Raw genomic sequence first — 24,747 nt, 5'->3', positions numbered from 1 at the left:
TTCAAAAAGAAAAATCTTAAAGCTGCAAAGGAGAAAAACCAATTATATCCAAAGACATGGCAATTACACAGACAGCAAACGTCTCATCAGCAAAAATAAGTACCAGAAGATAATGAAATAATACATTCACAGTTATGAAAAAACTGTGAAGAAAGAATTGTATAACTGGCTAACCGATCATTGAAGATGGAAGGTGAGATAAAGCCATCTTTAGACTAACAAAGGTCAAGGAAGTTTTTAATGCATCAATCCTCATAGAAAAGAATGTACACAAGAAGAAATTGAAAACAGAAGAAGTGAATGCATAAAGTAATGGTGAACACAATGTTGGTAATATGTTATTAAATCTAAATAAGGATAAAAAAATTTTAAAACGAAAACTAATTTTAGAGAATTTAAATTCCAGTTAACATGAAGGTGAAGACTGGGACAGTTTAAAATTAATGCATTCTAAATTCCCATATTATTTGAGAAGAAACTAGAAATAGTGATTAATGTTTTGCTTTGTTCAGAACAGGTGGATTTTCTTATAGAGCATTGTTTTGTTTTGTTTTGTTTTGTTTTGTTTTTGTGGTACGCGGGCCTACTCACTGTTGTGGCTCTCCCGCTGCGGAGTACAGGCTCCGGACACGCAGGCCCAGCGGCCATGGCTCACGGGCCCAGCCGCTCCGCGGCATGTGGGATCTTCCCAGACCGGGGCACGAACCCGCGTCCCCTGCATCGGCAGGCGGACTCTCAACCACTGCGCCACCAGGGAAGCCCTAGAGCATTGTTTCTAAGTATACCTTTTACATAAAACAACTTTCATGTCTTCTAATTTAAAAAATAATACTATCATGTAGGCGTTACACGATGAAGCTCAGGCAGGATATATAGCTTTTCAATGCTTCAAAATCTGATGAGATTTTACATTTGTAAAATCAATATACTTTGAATATTTCATACTTGTGCGAAAAGATTTAACTTTTATTTTGAAAACTCTATTTCCCCCAAAAAGAAATTAAATGATTACGGGTTGAGAGTTCATTATGAAAAAAGTTTAACATTTTGAAAGGCATAAGTGAAACTTTTACAAGCTATAATCTGGAATGGGAGTCTGAACACCTCAGCTTTCTGTGTGATCCTAGGGAAACCGCTTTAACTCTCCGGACACTAGTTTCCACATTGAAAAGTAAGAATTAGATGATCTCCAAGAACCCTTCCAGTAATGTGTTTCTAAAGCATTTACTCTTATAAGTTTACTGTTATCAAGGCTGCTGCCAGCAACATTTTTGTGCAGATAGCCTTCTCTTACTTTTGTTTAGTTCAGATTAATTCCTCAGTATAAATTTCCCAGGAACAGGATTAGTAGATATAAATATTTTTAAGGCTTTTGATACAATGGACCAGATACATTCTCAAAATTGCTTTCCTAAGGCACTGTACCACTCATATCAGTTGATAAACTGGCAGTAGTTATCAAAGGCTTTAAAAATGATCTTAATCTTAAGTCTGCCACTCCACCTCTAGGAATAGATCTCTAAAAGAAAAAGTGACACAATTATGTTTATCAAATTAATATTTTTACATTTATAAATATTACATATAATATTTTTACATTTATAATGTAAAAAACATGAGAAAAACAATAATCAAACAACAGGGGACTGGTTATTACACATTTAATAATGGAATACTACGTGACCATCAAAAATCAAGATTTAGAAGAGTATTTACTACCATGGGGAAATGTTCACAGTATATTTTCAGTGAAAAAGCAGACTTACAAAATACCATGCATATTATTATCCCATTATATCCTTACATATCTATCTATGTATATATATGTAAAATATACACACATATATACAGAAAATATGTATGTTTTGTATTATTAATATTTGGTTTCTAATCATATATATTCTAAATATACACATATATTCTAAATATATATAACATATATATTTAAAATACGTATGTTAAAACCAAGTAATAATAATGTTATCAGGTAGAAAGTAATGTGACTTTAATTTCCTGAATTTTAAAAATGTTGTACAAAGAACATATATTAGTTTTGTGACTTGAAAAAAAAAGCAGTAAAAAGAAAAATAAAACCAAACAAGTCACTCCAGTTCACCTCATCACTCACAGTGAACGGCTCCCTCATCCAGACTTCATTTTCATTCATAACAAACCCAGTTTATTCAGGCACAAGGTCCTGTGCTTCATGGCAAAGCCATGGGCTTCGGCCATCCCACCCTTGGTTCCAAGGGCTTCCTGATTGATCTAAGGATAATCCCATCCTCCTTGCCAGTGACTGATTCAGAAATGGCCCGCTCTGACCAATGAGCCATCAGGTGAAGTCCAGGGTATAAGTAGGGATCATTTGCTTGTCTCTGAGAGACAGCCCCACGATGACATGGTTTCTCCTTTTCTTTCTCACACTGTCACGTCTGGACCAACCACAACCATCTTGCTTTCTGTGTGACATTGAAACTGCCACTGAAGATCAAAAACCAGAGAGATGGAAATAACCTGGGTCTCTGGTGGCATCGCAGAGCTGCTAAAGCCAGCTCCACCTCCAGACTTGTTGTTATGTGAGGTAATACATTTTCTTATTGTTTAAAACAGTTTTTCTTAACTTTCACTGTATATCAGAATCTCTAGGGAGTTTAGAAACTACTGATCCCCAGGTTATTCCAAGGTCAAGTCAAGGTCTTCAGGGGCAAACCCATCTGAGTCAGGGTTTTCTGTTCGTTACACCTGAAAGCACTTTGACAGATAAAGACACCTTTGCAGACATCTCCATTGTTGTTTCTCTTAAACTTTCAAGGCAGGGATTTGCTTTGGGGTTTTCTCACATTGATTCCTCCTGGGCTGAGGTCTTTGCCTTGAAAGTGCACCATTACTGACGTCTGTTTCTTGGGGACCTAACAAAACCCATCCAAAGCCTGTTCCATGTGATTTTGCATATTTGTAACACGTTAACAATCAAGGATGTGGATGAACCTACTCAGTCATTCTGAAAAGTGTTTATGTCTTCATTAACTATTTTGTGACAAGTTACCTTTAACAAAAGTTACACTATATTTTAGTAAATGTTGAGTTTAACTATCAAGTGAATACAATATTTGAATATCTTATGTTTTTGGTTGGTACACTGTGGAAGGTATAGGGTGCTAGAATCTTCATACGTTCCATTCTTATAAATTGCCAATAAGCTTCAAAAATATTTTTCATGCAAGTACATTTATAAAATCACTCTTAGCAAGGAAGCTGTTATAAATAGTACCTGCTTAAAAGAGTTCAACAAGCTCTTGGAAATGAAATCTTCCAGAGCATCAATTCTCCACACAGACCATCAAAAGCACCATATTGGAACAGTTGGTGGGTACAGTAGAGAGGGAAGAGAGAGGGGAACACAGGTATCTCGTGAGATACATAGTGAAAAAAAAAAATCACAGCCACAAATAAGAATGACAGCTTTCAAACTGACCCACCACTCTACCTAACCAGGCCCTAGGAAAGCAAACTGGTGTGAGGAGGGACAAGCTTACACCTTTCAGGGACTAACGCTTCATAGGGATGGCTGTACAATTAACATGAGCTGCGGGCTGCCAATAAAACGTAATAAGCTGGGCCCACACGAGGGCAGGATCCCTGCGGGAACCCAGTCAGGCCCACCACACTAATGGTGGTTTTCGTGCCATTAAACAGCAAGTATGTTAATAATTGTGGTGGTTTATCTCAACACTCCCTGCTGCTTTCAGTGCTTAACTCAAATACAATGTTCATCAGCTTTTGCTAGTAGCAAGAGGGAGAGCTTTATCAGGAAATGTAAAGATCACTTTGTGATTATTATTTCACCTTGGGGCAAGCCTACCCTAAGTGTCCCCTGGTGGAACATTATCTTCTGAAGGTCCTGGAAATGAGTACCACAGTATTTAGATTTTCGTCCATGCCTGCCCCACTCCACCGCTGCCCCCATACTTTAAAAAAAATTTAATACTGGGCTGACTTAAGTCACACCAAATGGCAATTGATAAGACACGGAGTAAGCTGTGTTCTCGTCTCGGCATAGCCTGGCTGACCTGATCACTCTCTACTCCACTCCCACCTGGTTCTTGCTGGCCACAGAGCCGCTTTCTGTCTTGCCATCCTAAGTCTACTGCACAGACTCTGTTATCTGGTGCGCCAAATGCTCAAGGCAGTCACGCTGTCCCCCTGTATGCACTCAGCACTTTACATACAGTGCAGGGTCCAAGGACGCCCATGGAATAAGAATCCCAGCAGGTTGTGGAGGTCGGTAGTGGGCTGAGACTAACTTTCAATGAAGTGCCTGGTAGGAGACCCTCTTGTCCCTTAAGAGAAATCAACAAAGCTTCCACTTAGAGTGAATCGGTCCCTAGGAATCTCCCCTCACAAGTCAGTGGGTGGAAGGTGCAGCCAGCATCTTAAAGAGAGCAGTGAGGGCTTCCCTGGTGGCGCAGTGGTTGAGAGTCCGCCTGCCGATGCAGGGGACACGGGTTCGTGCCCCGGTCCGGGAAGATCCCACATGCCTCATGGGCCCGTGAGCCATGGTCGCTGAGCGTGCGCGTCCGGAGCCTGTGCTCCGCAACGGGAGAGGCCAAAACAGTGAGAGGCCCGCGTACCACAAAAAAAAAAAAAAAAGAGAGAGAGCAGTGACATCATTAAGCAGTCACATCACAGTCTGCCGTGGCAGGAAATGCTCATTGGAGTCTCAGATCAGACATTGTCAGTGTTCAAATATTTCTGATTGGAAGCTGCATAGAGGAGACCAGGAGAGAAAGAGAATGTCACCTTGAAAAAATGTAGTCTGCCACCCACCCAGCTTTGAGCATCTTATCCTGCCCGGGCACACAAACTCCAGAGAGCCTGACAGTTGGAGTGCTAGCTGGCCAATTCAAAGGAAAAGAGACTTTCCTAGATTCTGCTTAGAAATCCAGAATCTTAACTTGATTTCCTCAGCATCCCACCCCAACTGTTGGTTATTCGCCTGAAAAACCCTGTCTCTATAAAATTGGAAGACACTCAAAGACGTAATTACAAGCGTTTTCACCGATTGCTTTGTTCTTACACCATCTCAAAAAGTTCCCAAACAACATGAAGTTAACTATGACAGAAAAGCCCCATATGAGTTTCTGAAGGTCAGGCTAAATCAGGCTGATAAAGAGAGGGGATAGAGAAGATGATATTGTTAGGGGCGCTACCAACATATTTTTCTAATACATCTTATTTTGGGTTGGTCTTGGTACCAGTTGGAGTCTGAGGAATGGCACATTTCTCCACAAGCCTAGTGGAGAGAGGTTTCTAACAGGCCCTAAAATATTTACTTTGAGTTTCAGTGCTTGAATCAGCTTCTGGGATTAAAATCTGGATCCACTATTTCTTACTAACTGTACCATTTTGTACAAATAGGTTAACCTGCCTAAACTTCAGTTTCCTCATCTGTAAATTGGTGATAACATTAGCACCTAGCTCAGAGGGTTGTTATGAGAACTATATTTATCACTGCTTAGTACCCTGCCTAGCACAGACTAAGTTCTTAATTTATCGATGCTTATTGTTGTTGTTATTATTACTTCTATGAAATCAATGGAAGTTATGAGGAGGTGCCATTGGTACACAAGGTAAGAGCCGTTTAGTAGCTATTTGCCCAGAAATGAGACTTACAGTCTCCTTCCTTCTGACAGATGCAGTTTTAATGGCCTTGCCAGGCATCCAGCTGACCATTCTGGAGGGGCACTCAACCTTCACCAAGCTCACCTGGCAACCTAGCGCTGTAGTGCCAAACCCTGAGTTAGCGGGAAACGCCGAGCCAGCTGGCTGCCACGCTGAGCCTTGACAGGACTTCAAAGCCTCCCTCAGAGGTGACTCTATAGCCCTCCCAATATTAGGGAAACAAATGGTCCTTCGTGGCCGCGGCTCCCTGGGGTCCTTCCTCCTCAGGAGGCTCGTGGTTGCCGAAGCTGCAGAAAGTTCAGCCTCCTGACCCATCATTGGTCACCATTCTAATGATCTGGCAGGAAAAGATACCTGCCCTCGGTCCCCCTGGGGTGGACTCACAGTAATTTATGAGCCAGCAGAGCACCCCTTCCTCGTGACTTAATATGCTTAACAGCTAATTGCATCTGTGTAGGGATTACACTTTACATTGTGCAGCGTTATGGAAACAAACCCCGGGCTTCCTCGGATTCCCTTAAACAGCTCCTTATCTCGGAGAGGGAGATCCTTATCAGGGCCATATGTTAGAGGGCCTGGACTGTTTCCAAATGACCCCAGGAGGGTCTGGGGCCTAATCAGTCTGCAGGCCCAAAGAGGGGCCTTGAACAGAGTCCCAACCTGAACCAGCTGGGAGGCCAAAGCCAAGGGAGGAGCTTCCTCCCTGCCTTCTGTCCTCCATAAACCTGTCAAAGGCCAAGCTGGGGCCCAGATGACCCACATCAGCTCCTCTGCCCCGGTGACCAGGGCTTCCTGTGCTGACCTTCATGCCACGTGGAGCTCGAGTGAGCAAAGCCCAGGGGATTACTGAGCACCTTATCCAAAGTCAAAGTGAAGCTTTTGCCCTTCCAGGGGTGCTGTAGAAGGAATCTTTTGGTAGTAACACTTGGCTTTCTAACTCACAAGCTAGCTAAGCCCCTCCAACCCCCGAGGGAACCAGTCAACGCTACCGCCTTCCTTTCGCCAGGACGGCAAGGTAGGCCCCAGCCGGAGAAACAACTTGCTTCATACACAATTATTGCAAAGCTTGGGAGATTCCTGCCTTGGCAGACACAGAAAACACTCCTTCCCCTGGGTTACAACAATTTAGTTAAAGACCGAGTCTTAAGGAACTCCTGGGGGAGGCGGGGCCGCCAAGTGTAAAGAGCAGGAAATGTCTCCCAGCGTGAGGAGCCGGGAGCCAGAAGCCAGAGGGGCCCTGCTGGAGTTTTCCAGCCTGTGACTCACGGGGCCACTTCCCTGCTGAACCCGGCCTGCACTCCGGCTCCTTGGCCACTGTGTCTCAGAGCCTCTTCCTGTCTCCAGTCCACCCAGGCCCCTGAACAAAGCAGAAGTCTGGAGTCCACGGCAAACTCTAAAGTGTTGTGTATATATTCGGGCGTCATCTGTGGAAGCAGCTATTTTGAAAACAAAAAAGTAACTTCCCTGCCCTCAGAAGAACTTGGTGAGCTCTTAGAAGTGTCTACGTTAACAATTTGAGACTGAAATCTTGATTACCACCTCTTGCAAAAAGAAAGGAAGACAGAGTACATTCTTTTTCATTGATTCATAATAATAGGTAAGGAACTTATTGAGCACTTATGTGCCAGGCACTCTCCTAAGCCCTTTACATCCATTATTTTATTTAACCCTTATGACAACCCCTGTACGGTTGTTATCTCCATTTCATGAATGAGGAAACTGAGGCTCAGAGAGGTCAGTAACTTGTACGTGATCACACAGCTAGTATATGGTAGAGTCAGGATCCAAACCCGTCTGTCTTACTCAAGCACCCAGCTTCTTGGTCTCTAATATTCTGGGCTGAAACAGGACTTGGAGGCCATCTGAGCCAACTGGTACCCTGATCCTCAACTCTTATAACTCCTCTCCAACAACCTTACAGAACAATCTCTACTTACTCCAGGGAAGGGAGACTCTGCGAGGCACAAAGGAAAGAACACGTGATTGGGCATCAGATGACCCAGGGTCTGCCATTCTCATGGTTTGTATCCATTGGTCTAACTGCCCTTTGGCAACACAAAAGAAAGAGCACTTTCCATGGAAGCTTCCTCATATATTAAAAGACAGCCCTCGCATAACCCCTTAAACCTTCTACAGTCTAACTAGTTCCAGTTTGCCAACCATTCTGTATGTAAGACCATCCCAGTCACCCTCCTGTGGATGTGCTACAGCTTGTCAAATTATCTCTTAAGTGTGGTTCCAGGAATGGAGAGTCAGAATCAAGTTGGTCTAATCAGCAAGGAGACTGGGCGGACAAATCCCTCCCTTGATCTCCCCATATTTACACAACTTAAAATTTCTTTCACCTCTTTGGAAACTCCAACGTACCCTGAACATGTAGTCAACAAAAGCCCTTAAGGTTTTTTTTTTTTTTTGCTCTGGCTGGTACCTAGGAAACCAAGCTAAAATGCCAAAAATCAATTTGCTGAGAGCCAATTGGCTAAAATTCTATTTACCCAATGACCGATTTTATCATTGCATTCCACAGATATTGAGTACCTACTACTGTCCAGACACTGTTCTAGACACTAGAGATAAAGTAGTGAACAAAATAGACAGAAATTCTTGTCTTGATGAAGCTAACATTCTTAGTATAATGGAATTGCTCCAGCCACTTTTGAGTTCTTATTGCTTTGAATGTCATTTCAATAATGCCTCAAATGGCATATGAGACTTCATCTTGCATTTCCAGCAGCAGTTAGTAAGAAAAAGTCAGCATTTCATATCATTTTGATTAGTCTGGATCCCTTGACAGAATTTATATATCAATGGCAAATATATAATACAATTTTATGCTGAAATTGATGAGTTTGAATGACTCATTGAAAATGATTAAATGTATTAATGGGAAATGTAAGCCTATGTCCATCAACTTTTGAAGAATTGAACTTCCCATAAAATTCTGTTTTGAAGACAGAGTGAAAACCAGTCCATTACAACTTCACAGAAATCTTCACTACAAATGGCTGTAAACTTTATAGATAATTCTTGAAAGTTGGTGTTTATTGACAAGTTTAATTTGATGAGCTCATCATTGGGCAAACCGGTCATCTGACAAACTGATTTTTAGCACATTGGTCATTGTCTAGCTGATTTTTGGCAAACTGATACTTGTTAACCAATTTAAAGTTATTGCTAAGCCATGGTGCCCCATCCCAAAATTTGTGCAGAAAAACTGAATTAAGTTATTTGAGTCACTGACCAGTGAGCTTTTACTGAATCCTGACTCTATCACACTGCAATCTTCCCAGGCGCTTGTCATCCAGCAATTTGTTCTTCATGCTGAGTCCTTATGCCAGTCTTCAAACCTAGGGAACCAGGGACAGCAGAAAGTACCATTGGAGACCTCCAACCGGTTTGTCAATGGTAAGTTAATTAACAATCTTTGAGAACTATCATTCAACAAGCTATAAACCTAACTTCCCTATCCCCAGCAGCATAAGAAAATAGCTACCTTTATTGAATACTTTCCACTTATCAGGTAGTATGGTGGCTATTTTACATACGTATCTCATTTAATTCTTATCCAGCTAAGGAGAAGAAGACTCAAAGAGGTTAAGTAACTTGCTCAAGACCATACAGCTAGTAAGTAACACACTTTCTTCCCTCTGGAAATCAGATGTTTATTGTAACACTAAACTTTTACATTTAGTCAAAGTGGATTTAGCTTGTAGATAAAGCTGCCTGAAAGATGGAAATATTTAAGCCAACATATATTAACTAAGACAATTAAAGGTACCAGGTCACCTTCATATGTATCTTTTTTTTGGTTGGTTGATTTATCAGATGAGTCAGCTCACTGCCTTCCATCAGGAGAGAGGATCCCATTCTGGTTCCCATCCCAAATAGGAACATGTCCCCAAGGTATAAGTAGACTGGATTCAATCCCGGCATAACCTTGCTTACCGGGGCTTCAAATTTTAACTGCCAGTCTTCACTTGGAACCTGGTGATAACAGCACCTAACACGAGGGCCCATTACAAGGATTTAATGAGGTAAAATGTGAGGAGTTCATAGCTCAGTGCCTGGCATATGGCAGCCGATCAACAATCAAGGTTATTTCTCTGTCCTTCAGGCTACTCAGGTCTGAGTGACTGCAGAGCTACTTGAAATGTCTATCACCATGAAACAGAGAAACATAATGAAAGTTGAATCCATGATATATATCTATCTAAAAATTCTATTACCATGACTAAACTTGTTCTAATATATATGTCATCCAAAATTAATACTTATTGGTACTTCTTTTTAAAGTGAACATTACTAAGTAATTCTGTAAGATTGGACTCAGGAATAGTTTCTGGCATGACATCCCCTTGTCTTGTTCATCAGTCAGAGAAGGAATAAGCTCTCCTGCCGTGCAAAAGACTACAAGAATGAAAGCTGGGCAGAACACTGAAATTTACTGATGAATGAGGTTGATAAAGGAAGAATGAGGATCTTTTTTTTCTCTTCATGACAGGTCCTCAAGGCAATTTGCCAACCATATTAGACAGGAGCAGGGGGAAAAGGCACAGCAATAGATCATGATCTATTCGTGGTGATTGAACTAAAAGAAAATTCTGTTTCTATTGACTTCAAGTATATGCTGCTTAAAAGATTCTCAAGGTGGTTTATACAGGAGTACACTTTGATTTGTAAAACAGATGTATTCATGAAGTGTTGCATGCTACTCGACAATATTTTGAAATACCCAAGGGGAAGTCATTATACACTTAGAACAATCCCTACTGAAGAATTCCTAGTAAAACTAATGGCAATGGTGGAATTTATTCTTTCCGTACTTTGGATTTTCATCCACTGGAAAAGTTTAAAATGTAGAACAGTAGCATAAAGGTCAAACAATGTTACTTATGACAAAACAAAAGATTCCTTCTATGTTGCCATAAATGCCTGCCAACGTGGAATTCTTCTGGGTGCATTAACAGAATCTCCTCTTGCTTTACAAGTGAAATGCAAATTCTTCAAGGTGAGGTGAACCAGACCAAGAAAAGCCTTTCCTCAGCCTTCTGTCAGAAGGCTTCTTATCTGGTTTTTCCCATGAGCATCCTGACTCTGAAGTCAGGTTAAGCGTGGAATCTATACCTAGAAGGGTTCTTGAACTCAGATCTTTATTCAAAAATGACTGAATGAAGAATGACCAATAATTAGAACTACGCTCAATTTGTTAAAGGGGTACCATAAGGATATGTAGAGAGTTCTGGAATAAGATGGGAGTTCCTCCTCTCTAGGGTTCTGCTGATAACCTGTAACCCAAGCAGCCAAGAAAACAGTTTTGACCACTGTCTGCTAAGGTGCCTGGCACATAGTAAATGCCTAACAAACATTTGTAGAAACCATCAGTGAGGATCCCTTTATGTCTCCTACATAAAAGGAGGAGATTGCCACCCAATCTACAGTGTGATGCCTACATCTTCCTTTAGGGTCCCGATTAATTCAATGAGTTAATATTAATAAACTCTTTTCAAAAGAGTGTCTGGCACAATGTAGCATTTTTAAAGTACAGTTAAATATAAACAAACAAATAAATATGACTTGCTTAAAGTTTAGTGTTAAGGGCTGAACCTTTGGTACCTGATTCCTCTGGAGGGCCTCGCTTTTCCCCACTATGTGCTGCAGGATTCCTGTCTGCCAGTTTTCTTGTTACCTTGGGGGATGAATGTGGAATGTTGTTGCTCACTATGTCACCAGCCTGAATTCTCTACTTTGCGTCTGGGTTTTCATTTCCATTTCTGTTCTCTCTGTGGCAATGAACGGAATGTTTTCAATCCCCTTTATCAGGATAAGACATTCAGCTTAAAGAGATTCCATGCAAAGCACCAGGCTCCCATGAAACCTCTCCCCATAACAATGGTTCAGAGGGCTCTTGATGAGTCATTTCTTACCCCATATCCTGTGAAGTACACACGGGATCAGAGTCAGCCACTGAGAGTATCCTTCACACCGAAGAACTCAACCCACTTTGCTGGACTTATTCCACACTCTCTGCCCCCCACAAACGTCACTCCCTGAAGAAGGGAGAGGACAGAGAGCAAAGAATGGAATACAACTGGAGCGAAGGACCGCTTTCTTATTCCCTGCCCTTTTTCTATTCCAGTGTATCTAAAAGTCGAGAGCTTCTAGCAATTAAAGTATAGTATGGGGGTATGCTGTCACCAGTTACTGGTAAGTACACTGATCATAGGTTCTAAAGTACTCGGAATAAATAAAAGGTGAGACTAATGTAAAAAAAATCAAACCATATGTTTTCATTCTTTTATTTTTAAACCAAAAGCTATGAGTGAAACTATTGAATGTAATGTTGTTCTACAGGTATCAAGTCACATAAAGGTCATATGCTGTGTTGTAAAGAAAATAAAATCTAAGATACAGTTTGATGTCTTCTCATTAACATTCACTCGTCACGTATCTGTCATAGTTTACTGCAATCCTTGTCTTACCAATAGTCTTCCTTAGAATACTTTTTTCCTAACTCAGAGCTCTTATCTCTGAGTCAGACCTCAGCTGAGCCTGGTATGTTCTACCACTTTAGCTCCAGAACTTCAGGCCAACTTACATTTCTCTCTGAGTTGCTCCTCCCAGATTCTTGTAATTCTCTCCATTCTGATCAAAACTAGAGCAAATGGCTTTATTTTACCTTTTTAACCTCTATTACCTAGGAGCATTCTGTAACTTTCCCCCTCCAAAATCAGATTTAATATTGGTTTCACAAAGACTGCCCAGATTTCCACTTATGTCTAAACCCTTACGTGGGAGAGACTCATGCAGAAATGCAATTTTATAAAAACAGATTGGAACCCCCTTTGATCTGTGCTCACTCCTTACCTGAAAGCATGGACATGACACGCCTACTATCCCTAAGGGACAAGGGCACACAAATGTGGGAAGATTTATATCAAGAGCTACTCACTGAAAGGCTTAAGCTTTCTGGCTTTGCCTACATTTTACCATGTGGGTGATGAATATCTGAGTGAGAGGTAGAAAGAAAGACATACTAGGGGAGACAGGAAAATGGGTTAACTACAAAGTTGTGGATTTGAGATTTTTACTTTTCTTCTTTCGTTGAGACAGACATTGATAGGAATAGTTAGTCCAGGGGTAATGAACTTAAACTTCCCACCACTCTCCTCTCTCCTGTGATGTGGTTGAGGAGAAAGGCTGCTGGGGGGAGGGTTCACAGGAGAGGAAGTTTAGTGGAAAGAGAGAAACAGAAGGAGAAGGGACAAAGGGGTTTGAGAAGAGGCAGAAGAACAAAGCAAGCCAAGGGAGAGAATGAGAGAGGTCAGGAGCCAGGGGGAGACAGTTGGCCTCACCTAAAACACCAAATACCTTCAGTGAAAGCCTTGAAAATAAGACCGTGCAAGAAGCACTTTAAAAAGCTACAACGTTCTCTTCAATACAGGGGCAAATGAGGAGAGAAAAGGAGCTAAGAACAAGGGGTGTGGAAAACAGAAGAGAGAAGAAGGAGAGGGCCAAACCTCACCTCCTAATTATTCTGCCTGAGGTGCTGAAAGCATTTCTTTATGAAGTGTGAAGTTTCAAATGAATCCAATTTCCTGGCATTGGAAACAGTGCCAGGGGCCGCTTACGAGAAACAAAATCTCTTTTTCCTAAAATGAAGAAAATTCCGTTTGTCTATGAGGTCTTCTCCATCTTGAATAACATAGACTCTTCTGCCATTCATTTACTGGACAACACTGTAACAATGGGAAAGACAAGACCAGGCGTGACCTACAGTTTAACATCTGTCAGAAGACCCTACTCCACTAACTCCAGCCAATGGCCCAATCTGTAAGTGCAGTGCCCAGGAACCACACACACCCGGAGCCACCCTCTTTTCCATCATAAAGTTGTGCAGAATATCTCAGTGAGATGATAGGGTTTGAAAAATGGTACAGTGTGTATTTCCCCAAGCACAGGGGAAAAGAGGTATATTTAGTAAACAATGCTGCCATGATGGACAGCCGCTTGAAGAAAACAAAGCCAGGTCCTTACCTCACTCCATATACAAAAATAAATCCCAAATGGATTTAAATGTAATAAAAGAAGGAAGGCAATTTAGGATTTTGCATTATTTTAGAATTGGGAAGACCTTCATCAATATGATTAAAAAACCTAGAAGACGTTAAAAAAATAATAGGCATATCTTTTGATTATATAAACGTTTCAAAATCTTGTATAAAAAAAAAATCCCATGAAGAAAGAGTAGGACCACACTTTGGTGCCAATGATCTTTGGATAATTCCACTCACTGAATTCAGGCAAAAGTAACCATTTAAAATGGCAATGTTGGATCTGAGGTTCTGACACTGCAAGGATAGAGTAAAGCATTATTGAAAACTATAGATACGTTCCATGCTTCCCTGCACTGCCAGGTCTGGCCACCTGTCTCAGGATCTCTCGCCCCATGATTTTCACGGTTGGCTGTTCTAACAGGCACAGGGGTTACTAGCGAGCCACAAACACTGTTGGACTATTTATCAGGTATCTCTCAGTCCACGTTTTAAGAATCTCAGAAGTGCTTGGAATTTAACAAGAGTGCATGTGTGTGTGAATTATTTGTGTAACGAAGGAGGGGGAGAAGCATTTAAGCCAGAAATATTTACCCTCAAAACAGCTGTGATAGTATTATACCATTGTATTTTTTTTTTTTTTTACTAAGAATACATTTATTGGTTTAAAAAGTATATAAACATTTAATGAAGATATCCTTCATAAGAAGAATAAGGGAACAAGTGAAAATAAAAAACAGCCATATGGAAATGATGTCTGATTCCCCCTCCTCCATTCTAGAAGTGAGAGAAATGATAGGTACAGTGATGCAACCTTGCAAAGGGATTACTTCAAGTTTTTCACTTTTTTTTTTTTAATAAAATGGCATCAATTGCTAAAAGCTTTATGACCTTTGTTATGCTACATAATACTGATACAAAATGTGATAGTACAAAGTTCATTATATATAATATAAGGTTTTAATATATTACATTTGTTTCTACATAAACAGACTATAAATATATGTGCCATAGCATGTTTTATAGTCATGGTTCCCAGCATCTCACACTATGGTACCAAACGAAAAATACATTTTCTTTTTTAAAAAGGAAAGAACAAGGGCAGAAACCAGTAGAAAGAGCTTTAGATGTTAAAAGTCTAAGTAATACAATAGTTGTTATAACTTTGGCTACAAAGTAATTTTGAAATCTGGCTAATAATTACTCAGAGAGTGAACAAACCAGGTCAGCTTTTACTAGGGTGTAGAGGCCAAATTACTAGAATACTGACTGGCTGGGAGGTCAGGAAAATACTGAAGGGAGGGGGAAGGCATGGAGAGGGGAGAAGGAACAAGAGAGTAATATTCTTCCTGAAGCTTTGACACCACAGCTTGATGTTGAATCTACTGCATTCAGGCTCAGACGTATCACATCAGGACAGACATGTCGGTATTCATCCAGAAGAAACCAGAAGCTGGTTTACACAGTAAGAAATATTCGACGCAACAGAGAGGCTGAGTGTCCTTTCTTTGTGGTGTCCTGAATAAAGGATCAGCCTGGGAGACAAGGAGCCAGAGCTGCATCATTTCCTTCCTGGGGCTTGGCCAGGAGACACGTAAGAGTCCGGAAGGAACTCTCATTAGGAGTCGGAAACAGCACAAGGAACTCTCATTTAGCCCAAATGGGAAGAGCACGCAACCTTCTAAAACCAGTCACCTCGTATGAAGCCTTTACGTTTCCTAACAGACCCTATGTCCACCTCCACCGGAGCCAACGCAATGCATGTGCAGGCTCCAGTGCATCCTCAAAGCAAGCCAGCATCTTCCTTTCCATCAATCCATTCCCCACACATAAGACTTGGCTCAGGACCCAACTCCTAAACAAAGCTTCTTAGATGGACTCAGTCCTAAAGGTCTTTCCCATCTTCAACACCTAAAGCACTTCCATTGCCTGGTTTATCTTCTAGTTTTACAGGTGTCAGCTCCCCCGGTACTGCTACTTCTTGGAGGATGAAGCCATTTCTTGAACTTCTTTTGCTGTAACCCCTGGGGTGACCCACATTAGGGGGCATCAGACATACTTTTTAAATGAATTTTAAAAAGAATAAGGTCAACACCGGGAGAAGACACAAACACATTCTTGGGTCACAAGCATCTTCTCAGGAAATGCCTAGAGGACTGCCTCCCTGCAGTCCGAGGTCCTTGCTTTTGAAATGAAAATCAAATGTGGCTACTTTCTGGTGGTGGAAAGAACAACACTTGAAAATCTGAGCAGCACCTCTCATGTGATTTCTAGGACTGGGGGACGTGGGTGCCCCCTTTTAAACAGGAGGGGAGCTCAGTGTGATCCCAGTGTCAGGCTGGAGAATCTGAGCTGCATTGCCAGCTTGCGGTCCAATCTCTACCAGCTTTAAAAGTTCCGCCTCCTCGCTGGAGTACACAGTGGTGTCCGTGTCATCGGAGTGATACCCCGACTGGTAGCCGCTCGTCTGGTTTGAGCCTTCAGATGCCACAGACTCCTTGCTTTTGCTGGGCATCATTCCACTGCAGAAGAGATGGCAACCAAATGAGTCGGCAGAGAGAAGGGAGTTCTTTTGCATCTTATCCTAACCCCGTTCCCAACCCCGTGTGGGCTGGCATCTTCCTGGAGACACCAGTCCCTCTCCCTCCCCCTTGTTCATCAACATAGCAGCCTCACTCAGACAATGTCTATTTTCAGGTACTCGCGTGAATCTGGAGTTTCAGATAAGTCGTCTTATTCAGGTCCAAGTCTTTCAAGCCTGAGATGAGATAAAAGGCAGTTCTCCTGAGTTATGTGAAGGCTCCAACCAGTGGAACCTTTTTATGGCCTTGCAGATTGACAAGTTTGTATACAAGGATAGGAGCCAAAGGGACTCTTTCAGGATGTGGAGTGAAACTGGGATGCTCTGAAAGTCCACTAGTGCTTGCACCACACTGTCAAGTAAGGGATTACAAGGCCCGTGGGTGGTGTTAATAAAGTTCTTGTGCAACTTTCAACTTTAGTAAGTCGAAGTGTGTGTGTGTAATCAAGCCAGACATGTCAAAAAGTGCTTTTTACTCATCAAAACCACATTCTTTGGAAGGACGGTGGAATCGTGACAGACGGTAATCATGTCCAAGCTTAGAAAAAAAGCTTAAAAAGGCTTTCTGTAGCTTGGTGTAGGCTGTGTGGAGCTTAAGCCATTCTGAAAGTGTGGGTTTTTTTGCCCCCTTAGTAGGTGTTTTACCAAGCTATTCATGTTAAAAACTGCAAAAAAAGGATTTGATTAACTCCGTGTTCATATATGGTTTAAAAGTTATTTCAAATGACTAGATATCCATTTTTTCTTTCAATCCAACCTCAGTAAAATGAGCTTAGTGTCTCAGACAATGGCATGGTACCTATTCATTGCTGAACAAATATATTTGAATCAGTGAATGAAACATATGATCGGCTCTCACAGTCTCTCATCCTGGGCCTATGGCAGACAATGAAATGGCACAATGGCACATTTTAATGGGGTTTTTTTGTGTGTGTTTGTTTGTTTTACATGACCATCACTCGGTACCAAGGGTGGTCCCATTTCATCCAACAGTTCGATTATAAGTAGATCAAAGTCTTCTCTATTCTCACCTAGAGTGAACCTGCTAGCAAATAAATAACTACTCTGAATCCCAATATTCTTATAAATACAGAATCTTATTTATTTGTTAAGTTAAAAGCAGGTGTATCTACTCAAAACAGCTACGAATTCCTACAGAATCACATGGAAGAAATATTCAAAACCAAATTCAGCATTTTTCCCACAATTAAGTACTTAATAATTCAGCCAAAAATATTTAAGTATCTTAAGCAAATAGATAATGGCTTCTTTATACATTATATTTCATAAAGACAGGTGTACCCGTTGCTGTTCAAGTTTGAAAATTCTTCAGAGTAGAGTGCACAAAGATTTTAACTATCTCCACAGTTTTAAGGATCACATCCAATGATCTCTTTTTTACTTAGCCAGTACCACACAAACCACTGACCATAGTAAATATGCTCAAAAATCCCCTAGTATTCATAAACTCTCATGAAAACTGACCAAATCCTCTTAGTTCAGATTCTTTTTTAGACTTGCCAGGTAATTAGTTTGATTTGTTTCCATTCTTTATTAGTTAGGTTGATGCAAATTTGCCCAACCCACGAAGACACAAAAAGGGAAAACTCTGCACCTACACTCTAAGTCCTAGGTTCCTTCCAAAAGTTCCTGTTGAAATTTGTCCTTCTATTTCGGCTGAGCCTTACCTAAAAGATGGGGCTAATTTGCTTCTGTCTTCCAAGGTTTTCAGCTCTTCGGATGCAAGAACCATACCACTGTCCGTCTGGTTGTCCTTTTTAAGAGACAATGAGATGGCATAGTTGATGGTGTACACTGAACAATTACTTAATTAAACTGATTTCCTAACCCATCTATCGGACAACATTCCCACGTTCTGCAGAGGCAGGTAAGGGTATCATAGCCAGAAACCGTGCAGGCTATAAAAGGAAGTAACTGCTTCCAAGAAATAGATGCAGGCCTGGAAGAAGAGAGAAATTTAGGAAGAAGAAGCCGAGGAGACCCGTTTCTATCCCTCTTTCACAATGATGCTATGTTCGCTTGAGGGGAATTGGGCATGAAGCTGGATTGTCTTGAACCTTAGACCGGGGGCTTTGCTTATGGAAAAACCAAGGGGGCCCAATAAGTTCCATTGCTGTAATGACCCCATCACACATACCCTCAAGGACAGCCTTATAATGAGGCTTCAAGTCTCTAATGCTTAGGTTAATATTTATCTAGCTAATGTTTCACCTTTGGTATTATTTCTAAGACTATTTTTAAAAGATGTGCTTACATCTGGGATTACTTTTACTTCTGGTTCTTCCAACGGGATATCTTCAAATGTTTTTACACTGACAGGCCGGCTCTTTCGCTTACTGTTCTGCAGATACTGACTGCAAAAGAACAAATATTTATGTTTTAGTGGTGGTATATTTGGCTGCAGATTCCACAAGTGATACCTAAGTTCATTATCTTTCAACCGCAAGTTTAATAGCGACCTTCAAACATCCTTTGGAAAAAGAAAAACAAAACAAAAATCTTTCTCTGCTAGCACACACTGAAGGCTTAATTTCCTGTGAAAGCCCATTTAAAAGTATAATATAACTGAGGGGGCATAGATGAGCCCCTTTTCCTTTGAATCGTACTTCTGAGGTCCAGGGCTGGACTGAAGACAACAACAGCAGACTCAGTGGTCAGCTGCCTTCTGCTTGGCCTCCTGATTGCCTGTGATTCCTCCACTGAGCTCTCGGCATATTACTGAGTGTTTCACATCTTTCTGGCCATCTCCTAAGCAAGTTTTCTAGACAAGGCCCACAGAACAACCAGTCAATGAAAGATGGGCAGAGGAAACACCTGCAGATCTCACTGAATCTCACCCGGCTCCAGTAAAGGATGCTGAACCCAGCAAGGTCTGGAGACAATCTTCTTCTACATGTAATAGAGGTGTAATGGGTACAGGGGCAGGTGGGCTGAATCTCCTATTGTTAGCCCACAGAGTTGGGGGTGTAGTTCGAGAGTCACAAGGTATTCTATCTATTTCAAAATCTACCACGAACTACACAGACTTGGGAAAGTCACAAATATATTTCTGTGCCCCTATTGCTCCATCTTTAAAATGTACTGGCAAGAGCTTTCCTTTCCTCACTCACAAAGATACCTGGAGGATGAATGAGGTGATCACTGGTGGTTGATAAGGGGGTCTTAGAAAGAATGATGCACCATCAACCAAAGCTTGTTTTCCTCCTTTGAATTCCAAAGGGTACACGTTTCTTTCAGGAGTCCAAAGGATAGGACTTGTCACATCACAACAACACATCACCTGTTCCCTAAGGGTGTTCCTTCCCTACTATGTGACTTTGGGTGAGTCTGATTTTCTGTTAAAACCAGACCAAGTGGAGAGAAGGAAAGTCCTTTTCATGGGAAGGGACAGCAAATTCACTCTTCACTCTTATCCCAGCATACTTCCCACTTTAGACGGCCTTCTGGATATATTATATATTCTGTGTGTTTTCTGTGATCAAGTGAAGAGAGGACTCATTTGGGCAAAGAAGGATAATGGAAACTAAATCTCCGTCCCCTGCCCCAGGAGGCTGGTTCCTCCTCTTACAAAGAAGAGAGAATGGGGTTCACCAATGACGTCCTTACTCAGGAAACTCCACAGGAGAGAGGACATGACATAAAGGAGAGAGAAAAGCCTACTTCTCCTAAGTCCAGTCCCTAAAAGTGGTGGTTACCAAAAATTACTGGTACCATAGTCATTCATTCATGCATTCACTCATTCCGGAATCCTTTACTGAGACTCTCCCACGTGCCAGGCTCTGTGCTAAATGCTCCTCAACCACTGTCTCACGGCTTCTCCACAAATGGTACCTCTCTAGGTGGGTATCATTATCCCAACTTCAGATGAGGAACTAAGACACGGAAAGGTTAAGGAACTTGTCCAGAATCACATAACTGGAATATCTGGATTATTATCTTGAGGGCAATGAGCAGTCACTGAAGGATTCTAAGCATGAGATTGACAAAGTCAGATACGCCCTTTAGAAAGATGACTCTGGGTTGAGGAGGGTAAGACCAGAGGCCATGAGGCCAATCGGGAGGCTGTTCCAATTATCTAGGAGAAAGAAGAGCAGCCTGACTAAAGAAAGGTGATGCCCACATGGTCTGTGGACAGATTCCAGAGGTATTTGGGCTGTAATGCTGCTGCCTTAGAAAGGCCAGCTCCTTGCTTGCTGAGCCCAATAATAATAAACATGGCTCAGCCCTTCACAGTTGACAAGGCATTTTCATGGACATCACTGCATCTGCTCTTCACAAAACTACAAAATAGGTTTTCATTATTTCCTATTTGGAAATGAGGAAGCTTAGGGAGGAAACAGCTAGAACTGGGGCTCAAACTTAGGTTTCTAGAGCCCATGCAGGGTTGTTTCTGTTTGTTTTTACCTTATTCCACATTGACGCCCTTGGAAAAGCACTAGGAAGGAGAAGGAAGAAGACAGTAGTGAAGTAAAGATTGTCCAAGGCTTTACTGGGCACCCAGTATGCACACAGCCCTGCTCTCTCCCATGTGTGCACTGACCATGCGGTGGGGCAGGGGTGGGGGGTGGGGGAGGGGGGATAGGGAGGGTGGGAGGGATGGAGATGCAAGAGGGAGGGGATATGGGGATATATGTACATGTACAGCTGATTCACTTTGTTATATGGCAGAAACGAACACACCACTGTAAAGCAATTATACTCCAATAAAGATGTTAAAAAAAAAAAAGATAGATAAAAGGTGCAGAAAGGACAGTTTCATTTCAAGCAGTCTAACATCAGAGCCAAATTCAGGAAAATCTAGCCAGCAGGCTGTCCCAGGCATCAATCTACAAGGAGCATTTAAATCATTGCTAGCAATTAACGAAAATGAAAAAAAAAAAAAAGCTATGTGCCAGAACCTTTCCCTGGGAGAGAATTGAAAAGAAATCTTTGATAAGCTGCTTGGAGTGGGAGACGAAACTCCCAGGGGAATTGGTGGAGCAACCGCAGATGGTCCCCAAACTGTCCTCCAAGAACGATGAGTCCAATTAAGATGTGTTTTCTTGCAGGAAGCATGCAGACTTGGGGCCAGAGCTGATCCACAGGGGAAATTAGAGACAAACCTAAGTCTAGACACTAGTGGTCCTTCCTCCTCACCCTTCCCCCACATATCTCTCAGCCTCTTCTCTAAATAAATGCTGAACAAATATTTTAAAAATAGTTTAAAGGAGGTTGGCAAAAAATCAGGAGGTTGGCTCCCACGGGGATGTCTCTGTCCAGCTCTATTCATAATGCAATGAAATAGAAAATTATGAAGAAGCAAGTGAGAAAGACTCCTTGGCTCTTCTCCTTGACTGGCAACATGGAAGATAAGGGCACAAGTTCCTTGAGAGGCACCCCAGCCTCACTTCCTCTTCCCCAGGGAAGCAGAACACAAGAGAGCATCCAACTGAAATGTGCTGTGTGCAGATGCCTCGATTCTGCCTCTCCTTTAACCCAGACGATTAAAATGTGAGCGTGGTGCCTTAGTTTTAGTAAAGGCAAAAAGGTGGGGGGGGGGGGTCGAGTGGAGATGCAGACAAAAGATTCCAATTTCCATTTTAGTTTTCAAATTACAGCTGGATAAAAGGGAAACTGGACTGGAAAGACCAATTCAAAAATCACAGACAGAAAACAGGAGCCAGGCCTGTGTTGGGAGTGTGGTGTCACATTTGTCCACGCCTCTGGGGATACATGTTGGCAGCCCTGTTTCAGATCCAGCATCGCATTTGGCACTTCCATTACACATATGTGACTTCATTGACTCTCGGCACCACACGCAAAGCGCCTGAGTAAGCCAAGAGGCTGCCGGCTTGAGTCCTCGCCCCACCTGGTCACGGAAGAACCCAAGGAACACAGCTCACCATCAGATGGCTTTCTGATAACACAGAAGGCAACAGTGTTTCGGGAATAATTACCACACCAGAAGGCCAGCTGAACTTGAACAAGGACTTTTTAAACGTTGGGGTGCAACTACAGGTTTTCATTTCATTCCTCTTTCTCTTTGAGGCCCCCTCCTTGGTATGGGAGAAAACAGCCCTGAGTTAGATATCAGAGGAACTGGATTCATCCCATGTGATTTTAAGCAGCTCACTTAATTGCTATCGTTTATTGAGTGTTCTCTAGGTGCCAGGCACTTAGAAACTCATGATACCATGTAACTCTCAAAGTCATCATTTTTGTACAACACCAGTGTCCTTGCCTGGGTCACGGTGAAAATTTGCCCCAGGTCACAGCTGCGAAGGGCAGACTTGGGAATCCAACCCAGTTCCACGTGACTCTAAACTCTGGATCTTTAACCACAATATTGTATTCTCCCCAGGTAACTGCTCTGACACTCACGTTCAACATCTACATCAAAAGATAATAGTATCTACCTTGCCTAACTTTGGCAAAATCTGGTAAGAAAAAGTTCTTTGAAAAATGCTGAAAGTTCTTGACACAAATGGAATGGACAGCTTACGAGTTGGCTTCTTCCCACTCTGAGCTTTCTTCTCTCCCACGGCAGCGTTCCTGCTGCCCTCCCTGTGCGAGTCCACGGGGCAAACTGTCCTGCGTGACTCCCCACCTGCCATCTGGCAACCCGGCCAAAGGCTAGCACTCCGTGGTCCCCTCTGCGGCCACAGCACACTCAAGGGGGGCAGCCTGGGCTCATGCCGCCAGGGGTCTGGTTACAGGAGGAAAACACCCAAGACAAAGCAAAGTGAAGTAGTCACAGGCTTAGTAAAAGGCAATTTTAATGTCATATTGTAGAAACCATACCAACTCTTTCCTTATGCACAGGTGCTGGGAGGGAACAAAAAGAAAGCTGCCTTTAGGACCCCTCTACAAATCAGGAAAATACGGCAGTGCATGTGTTTTAAATAAGCCCAGAAGTCCCATTATGCAAATAAAATGCTGAAAATCAGACTTGGGATGGGCTTCTGAAGTTGTGCTGCCCAGTCAAACTCAGGACACATCCCCATGGCACACTGTATCCCAGCCAGAGAGGCAAAGGTCTGTTTTCATAAATGCATAGAACTCTTCCTTCCTGAATCTTTCCTAAGCCATATAACTCACATTAATAAAAGAGTACATGGGGATAATTTAAATACAGATGTCTTTGTAAAATTGGTCTCTTTTTCTGGAGATTAACAAACTGTGGCATTCCAGCTATTTGCAGCTGCAGGGCTTAGAATTCTGAAATGAAGAGCTTAGGCAGCAATGTGGACCACAGATGGAAAGAGACTCACCTACCCAGGCGCTCTTCAAGGAGGACCTCTCAGGGCAAAGGGTGAATGTGCAAGTGAAATGCAGCAACTTTATATGATGTCCTTCCTCCATCCCCTTCCCTAAGATGACCTTGAAGCTCCCTCCCCCAGGGGATGTTGACCTTAGACCGTACCTGATTCCTGCTGTGTTGTCATAATGGAATTTGGGGTCACACACTTCCTCTTCCTCCATACAGGAAACAGGTGAGGTAGGCAGAGAGAGTCCCGAATCCTCTTCCATGCTCAAAGTCTCTGATATGGGAAGAACAATGTAGTCTTTGCCATCCTGAAGCAATAAACACAGAGTGCTATTGTTATGGCTTCAGTCCTTCAAGAGCCTTTCTATGAAAAACAAAGGCCATTGGGGCTTCTTGTTTATGGGGAATGTGGTTTTCATATCTGAATGTAAAACTTTAAGACAACTTTAAAAATGGCTTGTCAAAAACAAAAGGGCACTCAAAAGCGATGTGTAGATGAAAGTATATTAAAGGATCTAACAAAAAACAAGATGAGTAAGGGGACCACAGAGCACTATGGCTACAATGAAGACAAAACGGGTTGTGGTTACAGATGGAACAACAGAACAGGCAGAGCTCCACAGAGCTGAGAAATCGTTTCTTCACATAGTCCTATCTACACGGGCTGGGTCCTTTAAAGGGCATGTCATCCAATTTTAGTGTCTATGCTTCAAGGCAATGGAAAAACTGATGACAGTCTAAAGAAAAGCAGTAAATGTTCAGGAAAATGGGTCTACTGAGAAAAGGTTGCAGAACTTAACATTATTTCATCAAGAGAAAGAAATAAAGGGCAATTTGATACAGCAATAAAGGGCAATTTGATACCTCTAAATGTTTGGAAGGTTTATCGATAAAAATAGATTTGACCCATTGTCCCCCACCTGTTCAAAAGAAAAGCAGGAGGAAATTGACTTCCATTCACTGTAGTAAGAGGTGTTGACTGGAGATTAAGTAACTTTCTAACAGTAAAGGCTACAAGTCTAAAATCCTCCAATGGAAGTTATGAGGGCCTGGGATTTTACAGAGGGAAAAAAAAACCCATCAATTTTGCAGGGTTCAGATGTGTTTTTGCTTGAAGAATGTATTTAAAATTCCTTGAAATTCTGTCCACTGTTGATATTCACTTG

At 42.0% G+C, this 24,747-nt stretch overlaps 1 protein-coding gene across 3 annotated transcripts in view; it reads right to left on the bottom strand.

The window, feature by feature from the left end:
• Positions 1–14,563: 14,563 nt before the first annotated feature.
• Positions 14,564–24,747, bottom strand: part of KDR (kinase insert domain receptor) — a 45,622-nt gene continuing 35,438 nt past the window's right edge. The window contains exons 27-30 of one of the 3 annotated variants that reach the window (XM_027102924.1): positions 23,738–23,889; positions 18,590–18,689; positions 18,003–18,088; positions 14,564–16,255 (exon numbers count right to left, since the gene is read on the bottom strand). In XM_027102924.1, the coding sequence (XP_026958725.1) occupies positions 16,033–16,255; positions 18,003–18,088; positions 18,590–18,689; positions 23,738–23,889 (561 nt within the window). In that variant the 3' untranslated portion in view covers positions 14,564–16,032. Of the gene's footprint in view, positions 16,492–18,002; positions 18,089–18,589; positions 18,690–21,002; positions 23,140–23,737; positions 23,890–24,747 lie in introns of those variants that run through there. The other 2 variants (XM_027102925.1, XM_027102926.1) reach the window with 2 other exon arrangements.

The sequence above is a fragment of the Aethalodelphis obliquidens genome, unplaced genomic scaffold, assembly GCF_003676395.1.
Source record: "Aethalodelphis obliquidens isolate GAN/ISIS:26980383/991018 unplaced genomic scaffold, ASM367639v1 scaffold6, whole genome shotgun sequence".
Lineage (NCBI taxonomy): Eukaryota > Metazoa > Chordata > Mammalia > Artiodactyla > Delphinidae > Aethalodelphis > Aethalodelphis obliquidens.
This window is presented reverse-complemented; position numbering and strand designations above follow the sequence as displayed.